At 42.4% G+C, this 19,349-nt stretch overlaps 1 protein-coding gene across 5 annotated transcripts in view; it reads right to left on the bottom strand.

The window, feature by feature from the left end:
* TBCK (TBC1 domain containing kinase) overlaps window positions 1-19,349 on the bottom strand; it is a 479,395-nt gene that overhangs the window by 347,530 nt on the left and 112,516 nt on the right. For all 5 annotated transcript variants that reach the window (XM_029596823.1, XM_029596818.1, XM_029596827.1 and 2 more), the window contains 3 exons: window positions 18,473-18,627; window positions 1,837-1,975; window positions 337-436 (listed from right to left, as the gene is read on the bottom strand). In XM_029596823.1, coding sequence (XP_029452683.1) covers window positions 337-436; window positions 1,837-1,975; window positions 18,473-18,627 — 394 coding nt within the window. The remainder of the gene's footprint in view (window positions 1-336; window positions 437-1,836; window positions 1,976-18,472; window positions 18,628-19,349) is intronic.

Below are 19,349 nucleotides of genomic sequence, written 5' to 3'. Positions count from 1 at the left end.
TCCCATCCTCCCACTTTATTTTTAGCCTAATCATTACAACAACAGGCCTCGGTTAGGGCCCATGGATAGTGACTCCCTCTGGAACTGATATGTGTGTACCCTGAGGGTGCTACTGTAGCACAATGGCTGAGACTTCCTCGCCTATACATGGGGATTGTAAATGTTGCTTCCACAGCATTTTCCAGCCCTGGCTGGCCTAAGGAGTAGAAGGCAAGTGGAGCTGATGGATTTTTTCAGCAAAAGACCAAGTAAATATGTACCATGTACTGTGGGGGAAATATCCTAATAAGTCCACAGAGATAAGGAAACAATTACTGAGGTTTTATACTTCCTTACATTTCTGAGCTGACACAAAGACAGTGTCACAGTGGTATCATCGAAGAGGGAGCTTCTGTCTCGCCTTTGCCCAAAGCTTTCACCATCTTCAAACAAAAAGCTTTGGAGAGATATAAAAAAATATGCTTAAGTTATAGAATATGAAAATACTTGGAAAAAAAACCCCGCAGCAGTGAACAAATGCCAAACAATGCTGAACTTTTTACAGCATTGTATGAAACCAGAATGCTATGGAATTCTCAAATATTTAAAATTTAAAAGCATAACTTTGAAGTTACTGAAACCACAAGCAGTCTCGTGAAACAAGCAGTCTTCCCTTTTTGTCATGAATGTTTAAAAACAGAGTTTTACCAAGTTGATTGTGCGACTCCTAAGAATACAGGATTTCTAAAATCTTCACTTATTTAGGCAATTTATTCTGAAGGAGGTAGGTGGGTTCTACCTTCCTTAATACCAAAAATATTGAATAAAAACTCCAGACACTTGTATTGAGCTACCAACTTTTTGATTTTATTAAACCTTCCCCAGGGTGTATTTAATAAAACTGAAATGCTGGTGGTATGAATTGTGCAGTGTATGTTATCTGTATTCAAGAGGCAAGCACAGTTAATTTTACCATCTTGACTGATATATATATATTTTTTTTATAGTCCAGTGGCATTGTTTCAAGACCAATTTTGTCATTTCTCACTTCTAGGAACCCATACCCACCTAAGATAAAGGCTACAAAAGCCCCCATTCTCAGTTTATGGGGGTCTTTTATTCCTCTCTACCCAGCCTGGTCATTGCAGCACATCCTCAGCTGACAGGCATGGATCACAGCTCTGTGTATGCTTTAGGACAAAGTGTGCTGGCTAGGACTACCTCCCGCTCTCTTTCCCAGGGGCCGCGAACGCTGCTGCCAAAGTGTGCCCAGCTCTGGCTGGCCCAAGGAGCAGAACTGAATCCTGGTCTCCCACATGGCAACAGGCAGCTCTGCATTTTATGTTTCATTACAAACAGGCCTCAAGACACAACTTAGTCTACGTTAAAATAAATGTGCCAATAGATTTTGCATATCTTACCCTCTTCTTACACACTGCTACCTTGTTAGCATTTATTTATCCCAAAGTATTGAGGACATGCCTGGTAGAACCTGAGGCACAAAGAGAGCTCGCATGCTTGTTTCTTCTACATACGTGTCTGACTACTTGCCCTGTATACATTCATATGCCAACATAGGAAACAGGTAATAATCCTGGATCAAGGAATCCCAAGTTTAACTAAAACAATGGAACAAAGTGTGCCCGTGTCAACACTGTGTATTCTACTGTATGAAAACCAGTGTAGAACAACAAATGATGGTGACATCTGCTGAGACACAGCTCAGATCTAAAAAGTAAAGCCCTGAGAGGGCCCTGGAAAATATGGGTTTTGACTTGTAACGTTGCTTTTCGTGACTCTTCGGGGAGACCTTCCTTGCCTCCCCAGCCCCTAGATGCATTGGTGTTCTGTTCTTACTTGGGCAGCGTGCAGACAGGTGGCTTGGATCGGATGATTTCCTTGTTGACAAGTTCTTTCTCCAGATCTCCCCCTGCTAAGCACCAGAGGTAATAAACCTCTTCGATCGATCTTTCTGCAAGGTAATCGCTGTCTTCATCTATTCATGGCAGAAGGGAAAAAAAAAACAAAAACCACAAAACTAAACTTTGATGAGAACATTTCTCTTTTCCATTTGCTTCCATCTGTTCTTTCTAACAAAGTGAGGTTACATATATATATATATATATATATATATATATATATATATATATATATATATATATTGTCCAGAATATTTTATGGGAAGTGCAAATGAGTGAAAATACAGAGGAGCCAGGAGTCTGAGGCTGTCTTTCATTTGACAAAAGTAAACAAAAAAAAAAAAAGACTGCGATAATGTCAAGGCCTCCTCTCAGCTCCAAGGAAATGAGAGTAAACAGCAGCTAATGGCAGCATAAAATGCGCTTCCAGTCATTTTTCTTCTTCACTTAAACAGCTGTTTTATTTTTCTAGCACAAAAAACTGAGAAGGCATAACGTGAAATGTACAATTTTACTATTATCTTCCTAATATAAAGCTAATATACCATATTTACAAATATATATATATATATATATATATACACATACTGTATGTATGTGTGTGTGTATATATATGTGTGTGTGTGTATATATATATTGCATATATATCTCATACTACATATACGTACATACACATAATAGATAAATAGATAACTACATTTATATATGTAGACCATTACATAAAACTTTCATCATGAAATGTTTCCAATGGAATGGTTTACTCTATGTTTCACAAGAGGATTGAGGATTCTTTACTCCTGCCTTTCTTTTCCTTTTTTTTAAAAAACGGGGCACCCATACAACTGCCTTTCCAGCTGTCACCTGTGGGATTTTTGTTCTTGGCAGAAGGGACATTTCTGTTGGATACTTGTCATTTTCATGGTGGTCTGGGGAATAGAACAGTGTGCAAGGAATCACCTGGTGCCACACCAGCAGATTTGAATACTCTGGATCTACTTGAATCTTTACAAGTTGTGAAAGCTTTTATGGGTCGGGGGGGGGGGGGGGGGTAAATACTGGGAAGAATATCTGTGAGGTGTTTAGAGAATGTTACCAGACTTTATATATAGCATCCACTGACCCCTCACAGAATATTGGCGATTACTTGCAGACATCCGGCTTACCTCAAATTACAACATACCAACTGAATATGTTAAATCATCCTATCCAAATACAGGAAATTATGCAGGGGATAAAGGAGGCCCAGCTACTAAAACCTCCTGGACCGGATGGACTGCCCTCTGAATTTTATAAATTATTATTTAAGGTGGGTGTCCTGATGATGTTTATGCCACTCTAATTACATTGGGTCGTTTTACTCTTTCCCCCCAATTGTGAGGCTATAGTTGTCACCCCAAGCCTGGGAAAAGATTCTTCCCTCCCATTTTCATATCACCCAATTTCCTTATTAGATTTTGATGTGAACTTGCTGGCTAAAATTATGGCTAATCGTCTGGTCAAGGTTTTGCCCGGGCTGATTGGGAAGAGTAGGTGGGTTTTGTGGGCAGCCAATATGCAGTGCATAATATTCGTAAAATTCTTGCTTCTATAGAGTGGTGCTAGTGGCTTCAGATGCCTTCTCTTTTATTAAGTTTAGATGTGGAAAAGGCATTTGATTACCTTGATTGGGGGGTTATGTTTCAGGCTTTACGGGCTTTTGGGACAGAGGGTTATTTTGTCCAAGTGCTCCATGTGCTTTATCAGGGCCCTCAGGCATATGTGAGGCTCAATGGGACTCAGTCGTCTGCATTTTCATTTGAGTTAATTTCCACAAATTGTTTGAGGATATGGAAATGCTGCTCTGTAGTTGGCGAGATTTCCCTTTATCTCTGGTGGGGAGAGTGAACTTATTTCAAATGATTATTTTACCTAAATGGTTATACATGTTTCAAACTATTCCCTGTCATTAACTAAACGGGATATACATCAATTGGAAAAATTAGTTCAAGCTTATCTATGGAAAAATGGTAGACCATATATTGCTCTAACAGGCCGAAACGTACAGTGTGTTCCGGTGAAGCGCACTGTTAACATGCGTTTGGACGAGCGTTTTTGACGCGCTAGCTTTACCCCTTATTCAGTAAGGGGTAATAGCGCGTCGAACGCGTGTCCAACCCCCCCGAAACCAATAGCGCCTGCAACATGCAAATGCATGTTGATGGCCCTATTAGTTATTCCCGTGCGATACAGAAAGTAAAATGTGCAGCCAAGCCGCACATTTTACTTTCAGAAATTAGCGTCTACCCAAAGGTAGGCATTAATTTCTCTCGGCACCGGGAAAATGTACAAAACTGCTTTTTTGTACACCCTCCGACTTCATATCATGGCGATATGAAGTCGGAGGTCCCAAAAGTTAAAAATAATCAAAAATAAAAAATAAAAATATTTAAAATCGGCTCGTGGCTTGAAAACCGGACGCTCAATTTTGCCGGCGTACGGTTTCCAAACCCATGGCTGTCAGTGGGTTTGAGAACCGACGCCGGCAAAATTGAGCATCGGCTGTCAAACCGCTGACAGCCGCTGCTCCTGTCCAAAAAGAGGTGCTAGGGACGCGCTAGTATCCCTAGCTCCTCTTTTTACCACGGGCCCTAATTTGAATAATTTTATTTACTGAATCACGTGCACAGGAAAGTGGCCTGGGCTCTCCTGCGATTTTACTGTATCGGCCTGTAAGTAAATTAATGTGTCCATGGAAATTGAGAAATTTAGGATTGGTGGACCTGCGATTCTATAATGTGGCCTGCAACCTGCATAATGTGGTCGATTGACTGCTAGACACACAATTTTACACTCCTACATTTTTCGAATCTTAGTGACACCCTTGAAGTTCAGCCACATTTTACACTCTAAACTTTCTGTGTTGCCTGCCCAATGTAGACATAGTCCGCTGGTACTTTCCGAAGTCCAAACATGGCAATCTTTATGCTGCCTTATGCGCTTGGATTGGCGAGTTTCTCAATTCCTGTCCTTGATGGGGAATAGGGCTTTTTTGCCAGGATTATCTCAGCAAGTTTTTACTCTCTCGTCAGCAAAAGGGGTTAATTGGATTGCGAATTTCTTAACAGACGAGGGGGAGCTCTCATCTTTTCAAGATCTGCGGGATGAATATAGGTTGAATAACACTCAATTTTTGGCATATTTACAAGTAAAGCACTACATTCAATCCTTGGGGGTGTCGGACTAGGGGGCAGAGCAGAGACTGCTTCTTTCTGACATTTTTAATGTGGAAGATCCTTCCCACTCTTCAATCTCCTCCCTTTTTGCCCTCTTAAGTAAATCAAAGCCAAAATTAAATCTGGGACTCATACTGGAAAAATGGCAATCTGAGATATCTTAGTATGAAAAATGTTTTGGGAAAATTAATTTTTTAATTACTAATATTGTTCTTAGAAAAGTTTATTTTACATTTTAATGCACTATTATTGTTTCCAACGAATAGCACAACAGATGGGGCTTTCCCCATCCGCACTATGCGTGAAATGTAAAATAGAACTAGGCTCTTTGGGACATCAATTTTGGTCTTGTCCTCAGATTCAGATTTTTTGGCGCTCCCTCGTTCTTGTGTACAGAATGCTAGAGGGATTACCTTACCTCTGCAAGCCACAGTGCTCCTTTTTGATAGCTTAACTGGGATTGCGATAGGCTGCAAATACATAAGACTTTGGATTCATAAAGTGTTATTACTGGCCAAGCGTGATATATTACAATGCTGGTTGGGGAGGATTCCCCCAATCTGACACAATTAAGGAATCAAAGACATTTATTGTGTATTAATGAGAAATATATGGAAAAATTAGACTTGCTGAAATGCAGACGAACCTTTTTGTTAGTGTGGGATCCTTATTTATAATCCCTATCCCCTTATGCTAGAAGTTTAGAGCTTAATGATTATAATGTTCCTCCTCAAGATGTTCTAGTTGGTTGACATGCTCACAGGTATGTGTGTGTGTGTTGGGGGGGGGGGGGTGGTCATTGGGGATTACTTTCGTTGCATTGTAGAGACCTGAGGAAGAGCACACCTAGGCTCTACTTCATTTCTGTGTTATATCTATGTGAATTGTTCTTAATTCAATAAAAGAGATTTGAAACATAAAATGCAACTTTAGCTACAGAAGGATGCACACTTTTGAAGACGGTTTTAGTGCTCAAGCTGCTTTATAAAAGATCCAAATGCTGCCTTGTTGGCTGGCAAAAGCTGATTTTATGACAGTTAGATTAGCTTTTATTGACGTTATATAGAGAGAGAAGTAGGCTGTGTGGGGAATGAAATGGGGCGGGGATAGATTTGCATGTCAGATGAGGTTTATTTGGGAATAGATTTCAGACAAGGTTGCCTTTCGATCAGAGGGATTGCTGGACGACAGGCTTAAACCTTGGTCCCCAATGGCTGACATTCACGTGAATGACGCTCATATTTCAACAACTGCACGCAAGAACATATTGGTCACCCCTGCTATACTGGTGTGAAATGGCTCTGTGTGTGGAAGTCACTGGAGCAATGTTTTTCTTTCCTTTTATCCATTGTAAGGAATGAAAATTTCTTACCAGGTTTGGACCATGAGGTCTTCCAGATCTGGCACAACAAAGGATTAAAAGTTATGAGGGATTTCTTTATAGAAGGGAAAAGTGTTATGCAAAGCTTTACACATCTCCAAGCTATGTATGAAATCCCACATAAGCATGTTTTTGCCTTTTTGCAAGTACAAGACTACCTGAATTATTTTAACTGGGTGAGACTAAGGTAAAGACAGGGAATCTCAGCCAAATTACAAGTAGTGAGTGAGGGTAAGAACTCTATTTCTCATTGGTATTCTATATACAGACAAAATATTCTTAGTGGATCTTTGTAGATACTGGGGGTAGGCCACTGGACATAGTAATCAATGAGAAAGATATGCAAAGCCTTTTCAGGATCTGCATAACAAACATGGATATCGCAATGTGAGAGATGAAATTTAAAATACTTCATCACTCTTATATTGATAAAGTTAAAAGACAACCCATGGTTCTGGATGACACTGCATATTATAACAAATGCAAGATTCAGCAGGGGAGTTTAGTGCATCAATTATTTTTCTTAACTAGGGGATCTTTAGAGAAAACGTTTTGAAAACCTTCAAGAATATGTAAGGGAGGCCATACCTTTTAAAGGTGAAATTCAGCTGTTAGGCAATATGACATGTATAACAGGGTTAAGGAAAAGCAAAAGACATTTGTGTACTTGACTCTCCAAGCTTCCTATTAGAGTATTTTATCTAAATGGATAGAGGAAGACTTGCCAAGCTTCACAGTCCGGAAAGACAAAATGGTCAAATTAATGCAACTGGAGAGATTAAAAGTACAGGTGGAGTTAGATTATATAACTGTATGGAAAGATTTCTATGGACTTCTACAAAAAGACAAGAAGAAATGTCTGCTCGAATTAGGGTATTCAGTAGAATGGCAAACCGTGAGGATAAAAAGATGTGCTAAACAGCACAGGTACTAGACAGGACATGCATAGATGTGAACATGTTTGGGTGAATGAAGTGGATGTTGTCAGGGTAGTGGGGAGAGCATACTTATGTCTCATAGTGATGCATGTTTTCAGCGATTGTCCTTTTTTGGCAGGTGTTCTTTCCTTTCTTTCATTGGAAAACAGTTTGTGGAGGCATACAGTGAAATGCACATCGACTGTGGAAAATTTGTTCAGAGAATGTTATTCCCTGCATTTCTCTCTCGGTGCATTGTAATACGAGTTTTGTAATACAAACTCTTTAGATATTTACTATGTGCTTGGAAAATTTAAAAATAAAATAACATTGATAAAAAAAATATAACCTGTATGCGTAAAACCTTGATTTACACAAGGAAGTAGGTATATTTTAAAATATGTGCAAACCTGAAATCACCAGTTTGCTGATACCTCCACCAGTTCACCCAGTCTGTTTCCACTTTACTAAAACCCTCCTAATACTTTACCCTAAACTCCGTAGGTTGTCCCTTTTTCGCACAGGTAAATATGCGTGTGAAACTGAAAATATGTATGTACTTTTGTTGAATATAAAATAGCATATACAAGTTTACACGTGTATATGCCAATTTTTCCGTCTGTATCCCCTTTGAAAATTTACTCTATAGAGCAGCGGTTCTCAACCAGTGCGTTGAGCACCCACTGTTCTTCCCCCCCCCCCCCCCCTTTCACCTAAGCGAGACAAACACTGCTGCCATTCCTACCCGGGCTATCAGCACATTCAAGACTCGATGGGAACAGCAGCAGTGTTTGTGGAAGCCGGCAACAGGAACATGACCTTTTCTTCTTCCGCCCCTGTGGCCCGGAAGAGGAAGTGATGTTTACTGGCATGCGGGAAGAAGAAAAGGCCATGCATGCATGCTGCTGCAGAAATTGCATCCCAAGGCTCTCCCCGGCTCCGCTACACTCAGCAGTTTGCCTATGCTGCAATCATCGCAGCACAGAGCAGTCAGCTGAGAATGTGGCCGCCGGGATTTCCTATCGCATGGCTGTTGGGGAAAGCTGTCCATCAGCTGCCAGGACCTGAAGATCAGTGCTGGCTGGCCACTTTGCCAGGGGCTAAAGGAGTACGGTGCCGCTGCCCCCCAGCCTGGCTCTGACCTCCCCTTCTCTCGCCAGCGCGACACCAGCAAGAAAACATAAAAATAATAATAATAAAAAAAAAATAAAAGGCTGGGGTGGGGAGAAGAAAAAGCATAGAATTACATTCTAGGCTGACTGCTCTGTGCCATGATAGCAGCACAAGCAATCAGCTGAGTGCCTCCTTACCACTGCGGGGCGGGGAGGTCATTCCTGCTGCAGTTTCTAGCCTGTCAGGACTCTGCTTTTAATGGCAGCATACTGGCTAGCTTGTGCTATAGCTGCCATGTGTGCTGTGGGTGGGGGTGAGTGAGTGAGACAGAGAGAGTGAGCCAGCATGTTTGCAAGTGTATGAGGGAGGGAGTGAGTGAGTGAGTGTGTGTGTGTGTGTGTGTGTGTGTGTGTGTGTGTGTGATTAAGAGAGAAAACGTGGGAGAGCAAGATACTGCTCAGGAAAATCACTGGTGTGTGTGAGAGAAAGAGACTGGTCAGGGATGGGACGTGACGTGACGTGTGTGTGAGAGAGAGAGAGAGAGAGAGAGAAATTGGTCAGGAGGTGACTGGTGTGTGTGAGAGAGAGAGAGAGAAAGACATTGGTCAGGGAGGTGACTGGTGTGTGTGTGAGAGAGAAAGAGAAAGACATTGGTCAGGGAGAGGTGTGTGTGTGTGTGAGAAAGAGATTGGTCAAGGAGGTGACGTGTGTGTGAGAGAGAAAGACATTGTTCAGGGAGGTGACTGGTGTGAGAGAAAGACATTGGTCAGGGAGGTGACTGGTGTGAGAGAAAGACACTGGTCAGGGAGGTGACTGGTGTGAGAGAAAGACATTGGTCAGGGAGGTGACTGGTGTGTGTGTGTGAGAGAAAGAGAAAGACATTGGTCAGGGAGGTGACTGGTGTGTGTGTGAGAGAGAGAAAGAGAAAGACGTTGGTCAGGAAGGGGGGTGTGTGTGTGAGAGAGAGAAAGAGATTGGGCAGGGAGGTGACTGGTGTGTGAGAAAGACATTGGTCAGGGAGGTGATGTGTGTGTGTGAGAGACAAAGATTGGTCAGGGAGGTGACTGGTGTGTGGGTGTGTGTGTGTGTGAGAGAGAGAGAGAGAGGTCAGGGAGGTGACTGGTGTGTGGGTGTGTGTGTGAGAGAGAGAGAGATTGGTCAGGGAAGTGACTGTTGTGTGAGAGAGAGAGAAAGAGAGATTGGTCAGGGAGATGACTGGTGTGTGAAAGAGAGAGAAAGAGAGTGTGTGTGTGTGTGTGTGTATGTGAAATAGACTAGGACATGGGCCCTAAAGAAGAAGAATGTGAGGACAGAGCTTCAGCAGCCCTTGCTGCTTCTGGTATGTGCTATTGGCCTACAAGGGAAAGGAGTAGGAGAGTTACTGGAGAGGGTAAGTAAAGGTGGCTTTTTAAGTTTAGCTTTCTTGATTGACTGCCATTTTATTTATTGGGTATTATGTGATGTGTCTGCTGTTAGAAATATTTTATTGGTGTTTGGAGAATTTTTAATAATTTTGAAAATTTTTAATGATTAGAGGTTATTCCATTTATCAGTTGTTTTGAAACATTTATTATAGTCTAGTTTTAGAATTATTTTATATTTCTCGAGGAATGTATACTGTATTTTCCGGCGTATAAGACGACTGGGCGTATAAGACGACCCCCCCCTTTTTATACACATTTTTAAGAAAAAAAAATAATTTTACACTCAAACAGGAGCAACCCTATCTATGGAAGGGCAACACTACAAATACCATATATCAGGCCCTAAAAACCAATACACCTCTTATTAGGAAAACAGAACTAGCAAGCAGCTAGAGATCCCCACACAGAAATAATTGTAAAACTATACTAATAAGCAGAATAAATGTTTCAAAACAGCTATGAACAGAATAACATCCAACAATTAAAAACTCGTAAAAACTATTAAACATTCTCCAAACACCAATAAAATATTTCAGAAAAGCAGACACATCATATAATATTAAATAATTAAAATGGAAGTCAATCAAGAAAAATAAACTTAAAAAGCCACCTTTACTTACCCCCTCCAGCAGCTCTCCTATTCCTCTTCCTTAGTCCCATGTCTCTCACACACACCCATACCAGTCATGTCCCCATGATCAGTTTCTGTCTCTCACACACCAATCATTTCCCAAACAGTCTTTGACACACACACCAGACACCTTCCTGAACAGTTTCTCTCATGCCGTACACACACACACACAGGCTTCCCACTCCCGTGTTCTGCTTACCGTACATATACGGGCTTCTCACTCTCATATTCACTTTCTCTGTCTCACACACACACACCAGTCTCTCTCTCATTTCCATGCTCGCTCTCCACGTGCACAGGCTTCTCATTCCCTGAATCACATTCTTTCTCTCACATTCACACACACCAGTCTTTCTCTCACACACACCATCACCTTATCAACCAGTCTCTCTCTCATGCACGCACACACACACAGCCCTCCCACTCCCATGCTCTCTCTCACATAATCAGGCTTCTTACTCCCATGCTTTCTCACATACCCAGATTTCTCACTTCCATGCTTTTTCTCTCTCTCACACTCACATACACATCAGTCATCTCTCTGAGCAGTCACTTTCATTGTCTCTCACATATACACACACACATGAGCTCTCTGACCAGTTTCTCTCAATCACACACATGCTCTCAATCAAATGCATTCTCTCACTTACACACAGGCTGGCTGGCTGCTTCTCTCTCTCTCTCTCTCTCTCTCTCTCACTCACTTCCTCTCCCCTCCCCCGCCCCCCGAGCACAAATGGTAGCTGCTGCAGCCTCCTCCTCCAGCCCCCGCAGGCCAAGAAAGAAGAATCCCATCGGCCGCGGGAGGCTCACGCTGCTGTCTCCTTTCCCTATTATCAGCTGCTTCGATTGCTCGGGGGCCGATGCTGCTGTCGCCACTGCTATTTTTTCATGTGGCACGGCTCTTTCTCCTTCCCGCGCACCGCGTTTCACTTCCTGTTACGGGTCGGGGGGGGGGGGGGGGCGGGAAGAAGAAAAGGCCAGCCGCGGATGCCACAGTTTTTTTTTTTTTTGCACCGCTGCCGTTCCCGCTGGGCTTGAATGTGCTGATAGCCCAGCGGCAATGGCAGCAGGGAAGGAAGAGCAGCGGGAGAGACCGGGAGCACGCGACACACCTGCCGGTGCTTGGCGACACACCGCTGAGAAGCGCTGCCCTATAAGACGATACCCGTCGTATAAGACGACCCCCGACTTCTGAGAAGATTTTCAGGGGTTAAAAAGTCGTCTTATATGCCGGAAAATACGGTAAATAGAAATTTGGAGACAAAAACTGAACTGGAAACAGCAAGAAGCCAAACTCTGTATGCAGTGCAACAACGCAAAAACAAAACATTAGCTTTATGGTCACTTTATTCTGTATTTGGTGAAGGTCTGTCTGTGTTCTGCGTGTGTGATCCAGCTAAGGGTATTCTGTAAGCTTGTAGTTTCTTGGTAGGGATCTATAGCAGCTTGGCTTGTTCTGTTTTTCTAATAGGAGGTGTATTGGTGTTTAGGGCCTGGTGTAATTTTTGCAGTGCTGCCTTTTCATAGGTAGGGTTATTACTGTTTAAGTTCCATAATGCAGGTGTAACTTTGTGCGCATTAGTTTGTGTACATTATTGCAGATCCTGGAAGTCTGTTAGGTGCTATATTTCTGTTTTGCACAGAATGCAGAGTGGCTTTTTTGGGTTTCCATTACAGTTTCTGTTTCCATATTTGTAATTTGTGGTCTTTCTGTACTTGGTGAAGGTCGATTCTATGTGTGTGACCGAGGTGAAGTATTTTACTAGCATGTAGGCATTTGTATCAATATTATTTGTTGTGTTTTCTCAATAGAACATGCATTGGTGATAAATAATTGTTTTTTCATAAGGAGGGCTATTGCACCTGGTAGGAGAGAGTGTTTATGTTGCTGTTACTGACATGACACGAGAAATACCTTTTTTGTATGGTAAATTGAATGGGGAATGTCCTAGTTCTGTTCTGTAGTCATTGTTGGTGGATCAGGGTGGATCCTGTAGATACGGAGTATATATTTACATTTAGCCCCATGACGTCATGCATGTGAGAACCATCTGTCAGCTGTGTCCCGACAAAAAAAAGGTTGAGAAGCACTGCTATACAGTATAATATGCAGAGGATGTCCTGCAAGTTCATTGGATCAGCATCTGTAACAAGTAGCTGCCTACACATATTGTATCATGCATTGTAGTTTAAATATCTCAGCTAACTGCACCGAGCAGCAGTGCCTCCTAAGCTTACATCCATGCCTCCCAATCAGAGCTTTTTGCATTGTATGTTAACTTTCAGAATGAGGCAGCTAAATTCGCCCCTTTGAAAATTTACCAGGGCCAAGCAGCTACATTAAGCTGCCGAGATTTACTAAGCGCTGGCAACCTTGGCATAGGGATGGCTGGCTTAAATCTAGCTGTCTATCCCTGTTCCTGAAGCCCTGCTCAATCTGTTTCAAGTCCTCCCAGTGCAAAAATCCCCTGATCCATCTCCCACTTCCTCAATCTTCAATAAAAAAAAAAAAAGTCTCCCCTGGCAGATCCCCTTTCCCACCTGCTAAATATAAAACAAAACTTGCCACCCAAATTCCCCTCCCAGCCACTCAATGTTAAAAATAAATAAATAAAATAAAAATTTGCCTCCCTAACCTTCCAATTCCCAAATTTCCATCTCTCCCAAAAGCTCTTATTCCAAGTTAGAAACATAGAAATGACGGCAGAAGACGACCAAACGGCCCATCCAGTCTGCCCAACAAGCTTTTGCACTTTTTTTCTTTCACATACTTATCTGTTTCTCTTGGTTCTTAGTAACCTTTTTTTTTTATTCTATTTCCCTTCCACCCCCACCATTAATGTAGAGAGCAGTGTTGGACCTGCATCTAAGTGAAATAGCTTAATTTAGTTAGGGGTATTAACCACCGCTATAAGCAAGCTACACCCATGCTTATCTGTTTATTCAGACTATGTAATTCAGTCCTTGTTGATTGTTGCCTGAATATAGATCCACCTTTCTTCATTCCCTCCTGCCGTTGAAGCAGAGAGCCATGCTGGCTATGCATTGAAAGTGAAGTATCAGTCTTGCTCCCCTGCCGATGAAGCAGAGGGCTATGCTGGATATGCGTGAATTGTCAAAACTTCCTCCCCTGCCGTTGAAGCAGAGAGCTATGCTGGCTTTGCTTTGAAAGTGAAATATCAGACTTGCTCCCCTGCCGTTGAAGCAGAGGGCTATGCTGGATATGCGTGAATTGACAAAATTTCCTCCCCTGCCGTTGAAGCAGAGGGCTATGCTGGATATGCGTGAAATGACAACAATTTCCTCCCCTGCCGTTGAAGCAGAGGGCTATGCTGGATATGCGTGAATTGACAAAATTTTCTCCCCTGCCGTTGAAGCAGAGGGCTATGCTGGATATGCGTGAATTGTCAAAAATTTCCTCCCCTGCCGTTGAAGCAGAGAGCTATGCTGGATTTGCGTTGAAAGTGAAGTATCAGGTATTTTTTTGGTTTGGGGTAGTACCCGCCGTAACAAGCAAGCTACTCCCCTGCTTTTATGTGGTTGCAAATCCTTTTTTCCACATTTCTTCTTGCCGTTGAAGCATAGAACAATGTTGGAGTCGCATTATTGAATAAGGATATTCATCTCCAGGTAGTAGCCAACATTCCCTCAAGCCACCCCCATGCCTCTTGTCTTCATTCACATCCTCTAGACTTTATGGATCCACAGTATTTATCCCACACCCCTTTGAAATCCTTCACAGTTTTGGTCTTCACCACTTCCTCCGGAAGGGCGTTCCAGGCATCCATCACCCTCTCCGTGAAGAAATACTTCCTGACATTGGTTCTGAGTCTTCCTCCCTGGAGTTTTAAATCGTGACCCCTGGTTCTGCTGATTTTTTTGCAACTGAAAAGGTTTGTCGTTGTCTTTGGATCATTAAAACCTTTCAAGTATCTGAAAGTCTGTATCATATCACCCCTACTCCTTTTCTCCAGGGTGTACATTTTTAGCTTCTTCAATCTCTCCTCATAAGTCATTTGATGAAGACCCTCCACCTTTTTGGTCGCCCTTCTCTAGACCGCCTCCATCCTATCTCTGTCCCTTCGGAGATACGGTCTCCAGAACTGAACACAGTACTCCAGGTGAGGCCTCACCAAGGACCTGTACAAGGGGATAATCACTTCCCTTTTCTTACTCGATATTCCTCTCTCTATGCAGCCCAGCATTTTGGCTTTAGCTATCACCTTGTCACATTGTTTCACCGACTTCAGATCATTAGACACTATCACCCCAAGGTCTCTCTCCTGCCCCGTGCACATCAGCCCTTCTCCCCCCATCGAATACAATTCTTCCGGATTTCCACACCCCATATGCATGACTCTGCACTTCTTGGCATTGAATCTCAGCTGCCATATCTTTGACCACTCTTCCAGTTTCCTTAAATCCCGTTTCATTCTCTCCACTCCTTCTGGCATGTCCACTCTGTTGCAGATCTTGGTGTCATCCGCAAAAAGACAAACCTTACCTTCTATCCCGTCAACAATGTCGCTCACAAAGATATTGAACAGGATCAGTCCCAACACCGACCCTTATTTATTTATTTAGAAATGTTTTATATACCGCGGCACATTATAAACATCACCTCGGTTTACAAAAAACAATAATTCAGCAACTAGCTTTACATTCTAATGTAAAGAATGTAAAGCGGAGTGCCCTTGTGGCACTCCGCTCAACACCGCTCTCTCTTCAGAGTAAGTTCCATTTACCATCACACATTGACTTCTGTCCGTCAACCAGTTTGCAATCCAGGTCACCACCTTGGCACTCACTCCTAAGCTTCTTATTTTATTCACCAGTCTCCTGTGCGGAACCGTATCAAAAGCTTTGCTGAAATCCAAGTAGATGACATCAACCGCTCTCCTTGATCCAATTCCTTGGCTACCCAGTCAAAAAACTCTATCAGATTTGTCCGACAGGATCTTCCCCTGGTGAATCCATGCTGCCTCTGGTCCAGCAATTCTTCCGACTGTAGATAGCTCACTATTCCTTCTTTTAACAGCGACTCCATTACTTTTCCCACCACCGAGGTGAGGCTAACTGGTCTGTAATTACCAGCCTCTTCTCTGTTTCCACTCTTGTGAAGCGGGATCACCACCGCTCTTCTCCAGTCACTCGGCACCACTCCCATTTCTAGGGATCTATTGAACAGGTCACACAGCGGACCCGCCAGCACATCTCTGAGCTCCCTCAGTATCCTGGGATGAACCTCATCAGGTCCCATGACTTTGTCCACTTTGTTTCCTCAGCTCTTCTCATACATTCTCTACTGTAAATGGAGTTACATCTACTCCATTCCCCTCTAGTTTGTTAACTAGCAATGGTCCTTCTCCAGGGTCTTCTTTAGTGAAAACAGAACTGAAGTATTTGTTTAATATTTCTGCTATTTCTTCGTCTCTCTCCACACATTGATCATTTTCACCTTTCAATTTCACTATACCACTTTGAACTTTTCTCCTTTCACTGATGTATCTGAAAATGTTTTGTCACCTCGCTTTACCTCTTTGGCAAACATTTCTTCCGCTTGACTTTTTGCCGTCTTGATTACTTTCTTTGTCTCCCTCAGTGCTACCAGATATTCTTCTTTGTGCTCCTCCTTTTGGGATCCTTTATATTTCTTGAACGCTGTTCTTTTAGCCTTTATTTTGTCAGCCACCTCCTTGGAGAACCAGATAGGTTTCATTTTTCTTTTGCTTTTCTTTACTTTTCTAACATATAGATTAGTTGCCTTGGTAATTGCTCCTTTTAGTTTGGTCCACTGTTGTTCCACATCTCTCTCGTTCTCCCAGCCTACAAGTTCTTCCTCCAGGTACTTCCCCATTTCATCAAAGTCTGTGTTTTTGAACTGCAAAACTCAGGTTCATGTGCTTCTTTTCCATATCCTTTTTGTGATATTAAACCATACCGGTTGATGTCACTGGTGCCCACCTGCACATCAGAGACATTATCTGCATTAGTGAGCACTAAATCGAATATAGTTCCCTCTCTTGTGGGTTCTATTACCATTTGTTTGAACAAAGCTCCTTGCAGAGCATCCACCATTTCTCTACTATTGTTAGATTCTGCAGATGGGATTCTCCAGTCTACATTCGGCAAATTAAAGTCTCCAACAATCACCACTTCTTCCTTCTTTCCCATCTTTTGGATGTCTTCAATTAGATCTCTGTCCAGCTCTTCCTTTTGGTTTGGAGGCCTGTAAACCACTCCAATAAAAATGGATGTCCCATCTTTTTTTTTAGGTTGGCCCATAGTGCTTCTTCATTGCCCCATCTTCCTTGCAACTCAGATGCTTGGATATTGTTTCTGATGTAAAGAGCCACACCTCCCCCTTTCCTATCCGCTCTGTCCTTCCTTAACAAGTTATAGCCCGGTATTGCCATATCCCAATCGTGAGATTCTGTGAACCACGTCTCCGTGACAGCAACAATGTCCAGGTCCGCCTCCACCATTAGGGCTTGCAGATCTGGGATTTTATTGCCCAAACTATGAGCATTTGTGCTCATAGCTTTCCAGCTTTCCACGTTCAGGTTACTGCTGTTCCTGGACTCCTTTTGTGACTTTACTTGAGTTTTGTTATCCACTTTTCCCTTTCCTTTTGCATTTGTGCAAGGGGAAAGATTAGTGCCTTTGATGACAGATTCATCCAGCACAATTAGCTTTTTCCTTTGGTTACTGATCTGGAATTCCTGTATGCATTGGGTTTCTTCTCTCTTTTCAGATAACACTTCAATCTTTTTCTGAAGAGCTTCTTCAGTATCTAATACAGAGAAGGCTTTTTGTACTTGTTGCACTTGATACAGTGTGTGTCTCTGCATCAGAGGTTCAATTCTACCAGAGCCATCTGTAATCTTGTTGGCAGGAGGGCTCAGACTTACCTCCTACTAGCCCAGCCTCCAAAGTTTCTCTGGCTCTAGGTGGGATCAGATGGTTTTTGTTTTTTTCTATATTGGGCAAATAGGGGAGGGAGAATGACCAGGTAGACATTTTATTAAAGACTGTGGGTGGGAAGGAAAATCAGGGAGGCTGTCAAGGCAGTCTCATTTTTTTTTTTATTGAAAATATGGTGGGTGGGAGGAGGAATCGCTGACCTGTGTGTGGGGAGGGGAAGGAAGATTTATTTGAGAGGACAGCAGGCTAGTGCTAATTTTCACCATTATCCACCTAAGTTTAGGTGCCTAAGACTGCCTGTTCTAAATCTAAGTAGCCATATTTTTGTCACCTAGGTTTAAGGTCATTTTCAGCTGCAAAAATGCCATCTAGATTCGGCTGAAAATGATTTAGCCAACCCAAATCTGGTCTAAGCAAGGCACTCTGGCCCATTTGAGGTTTTTTGTTTTTTTTTACGTCTTGACGTCCTTCTTTCTTCCATATACTTTTATCCAGTCTAATTCTGCTTTTCAACTCTTTATTTTACCTCTAATTCTCTGCCTCTTTTTTCCCTCACTAAATTCCTGCCTTTTCATACTCATTACCTCCATTTATATTCTTACTTTCCATTCCTTTCTTTCTACCTAGCTGAAGCTTCCTTGTCTTGCAGGATCTTTTCTGACTGAGATTCAGGCATTATTAACCAGTCCCCATCAAGCAAAGCAGTTACCAGTCACAGATCTGCTCTACTTAATAGGTATTTTACAGTAACATCTGGATCTCAAATGAAAACATGGGCTGTAGCTGGCGAATGCCATATCTAGGCATTTACGTATAAGTACTGTGCTATTTCAGAAAGCATGACCTTTGAACCTACTTGCATGTTCTTTCAGTAGTCATTATAGAAGGCAAGCTTATTGTGGACCAGCATTTCTGCTTCTGATTTAACATATCAGAAATCAGACAAAGATGTAATAATTCCTTTCCCACCTTCACTTTTACAGAGCAGACTGATGTCCTCAGGCAGAGTTAAGTCAGCACATCTCAGGGAGGATGAGAAGAGACTGAGAGGCTTGTGGAAGGGAGAGTACATAGACGACACTTCGCTGAACAGGCTGGCGCACAAGAGCTCTGCCGCTGTAGGCCTTGAGTAAGGATGACATATTCAAAAGAAACAGAGAAATCACAAAAAAAGCACAGGAGCAGAAAAGGAAATCAAAATTGTGAAGAGATTATTATGGAAAAATTTCAAACTTTTATATTATAACATACAATAAAAGGTAAATTGGTTCTTATCTGCTAATTTTCGTTCCTGTAGTACCACAGATCAGTCCAGACTCCTGGGTTTTCCCTCCCTGCCAGCAGATGGAGACAGAGAAAATTTCACCGTCGCTGTACATAACCCAATGTGCCACCTGCTGTCTCTCAGTATTGACCTGTACCCAAACCAAGATGACAGCAACAAGCATAAATTTCTAAGCAAACTCTCTTCCCTCCAATGAGCTGGAAAAAGGTGAAGTTGCCCTAAAAGACAATGAAAAACTAATTTTCCAAATTTAACATAAGCAATTAGCATTGAAAACCTCTAACAACTTTGCACTATATACAAAGCAACAGTTCAAGCGGCGGACTCTTCCCCCAGTAAATGGGTGGGTCTCTGGACTGAGCTGTGGTACTACAGGAACAAAAATTAGCAGGTAAGAACCAATTTTCCTTTCCCTGTACGAGCCCAGATCAATCCAGTCTCCTGGGATGTACCTAAGCTCCCGATAACTCAGGTGGGACCTGGAGAGTTCCGCTTGTAGAACACTTTCACTAAAGCACATGGAAGCCAGAGCTCCGACATCCAAGGGATAATGCCTAGCAA

The sequence above is a fragment of the Rhinatrema bivittatum genome, chromosome 1, assembly GCF_901001135.1.
Source record: "Rhinatrema bivittatum chromosome 1, aRhiBiv1.1, whole genome shotgun sequence".
NCBI classification, from domain to species: Eukaryota; Metazoa; Chordata; class Amphibia; order Gymnophiona; family Rhinatrematidae; genus Rhinatrema; species Rhinatrema bivittatum.
The sequence above is the reverse complement of the archived record's forward strand: the minus strand, read 5'-3'. Positions and strand labels throughout refer to the sequence as shown.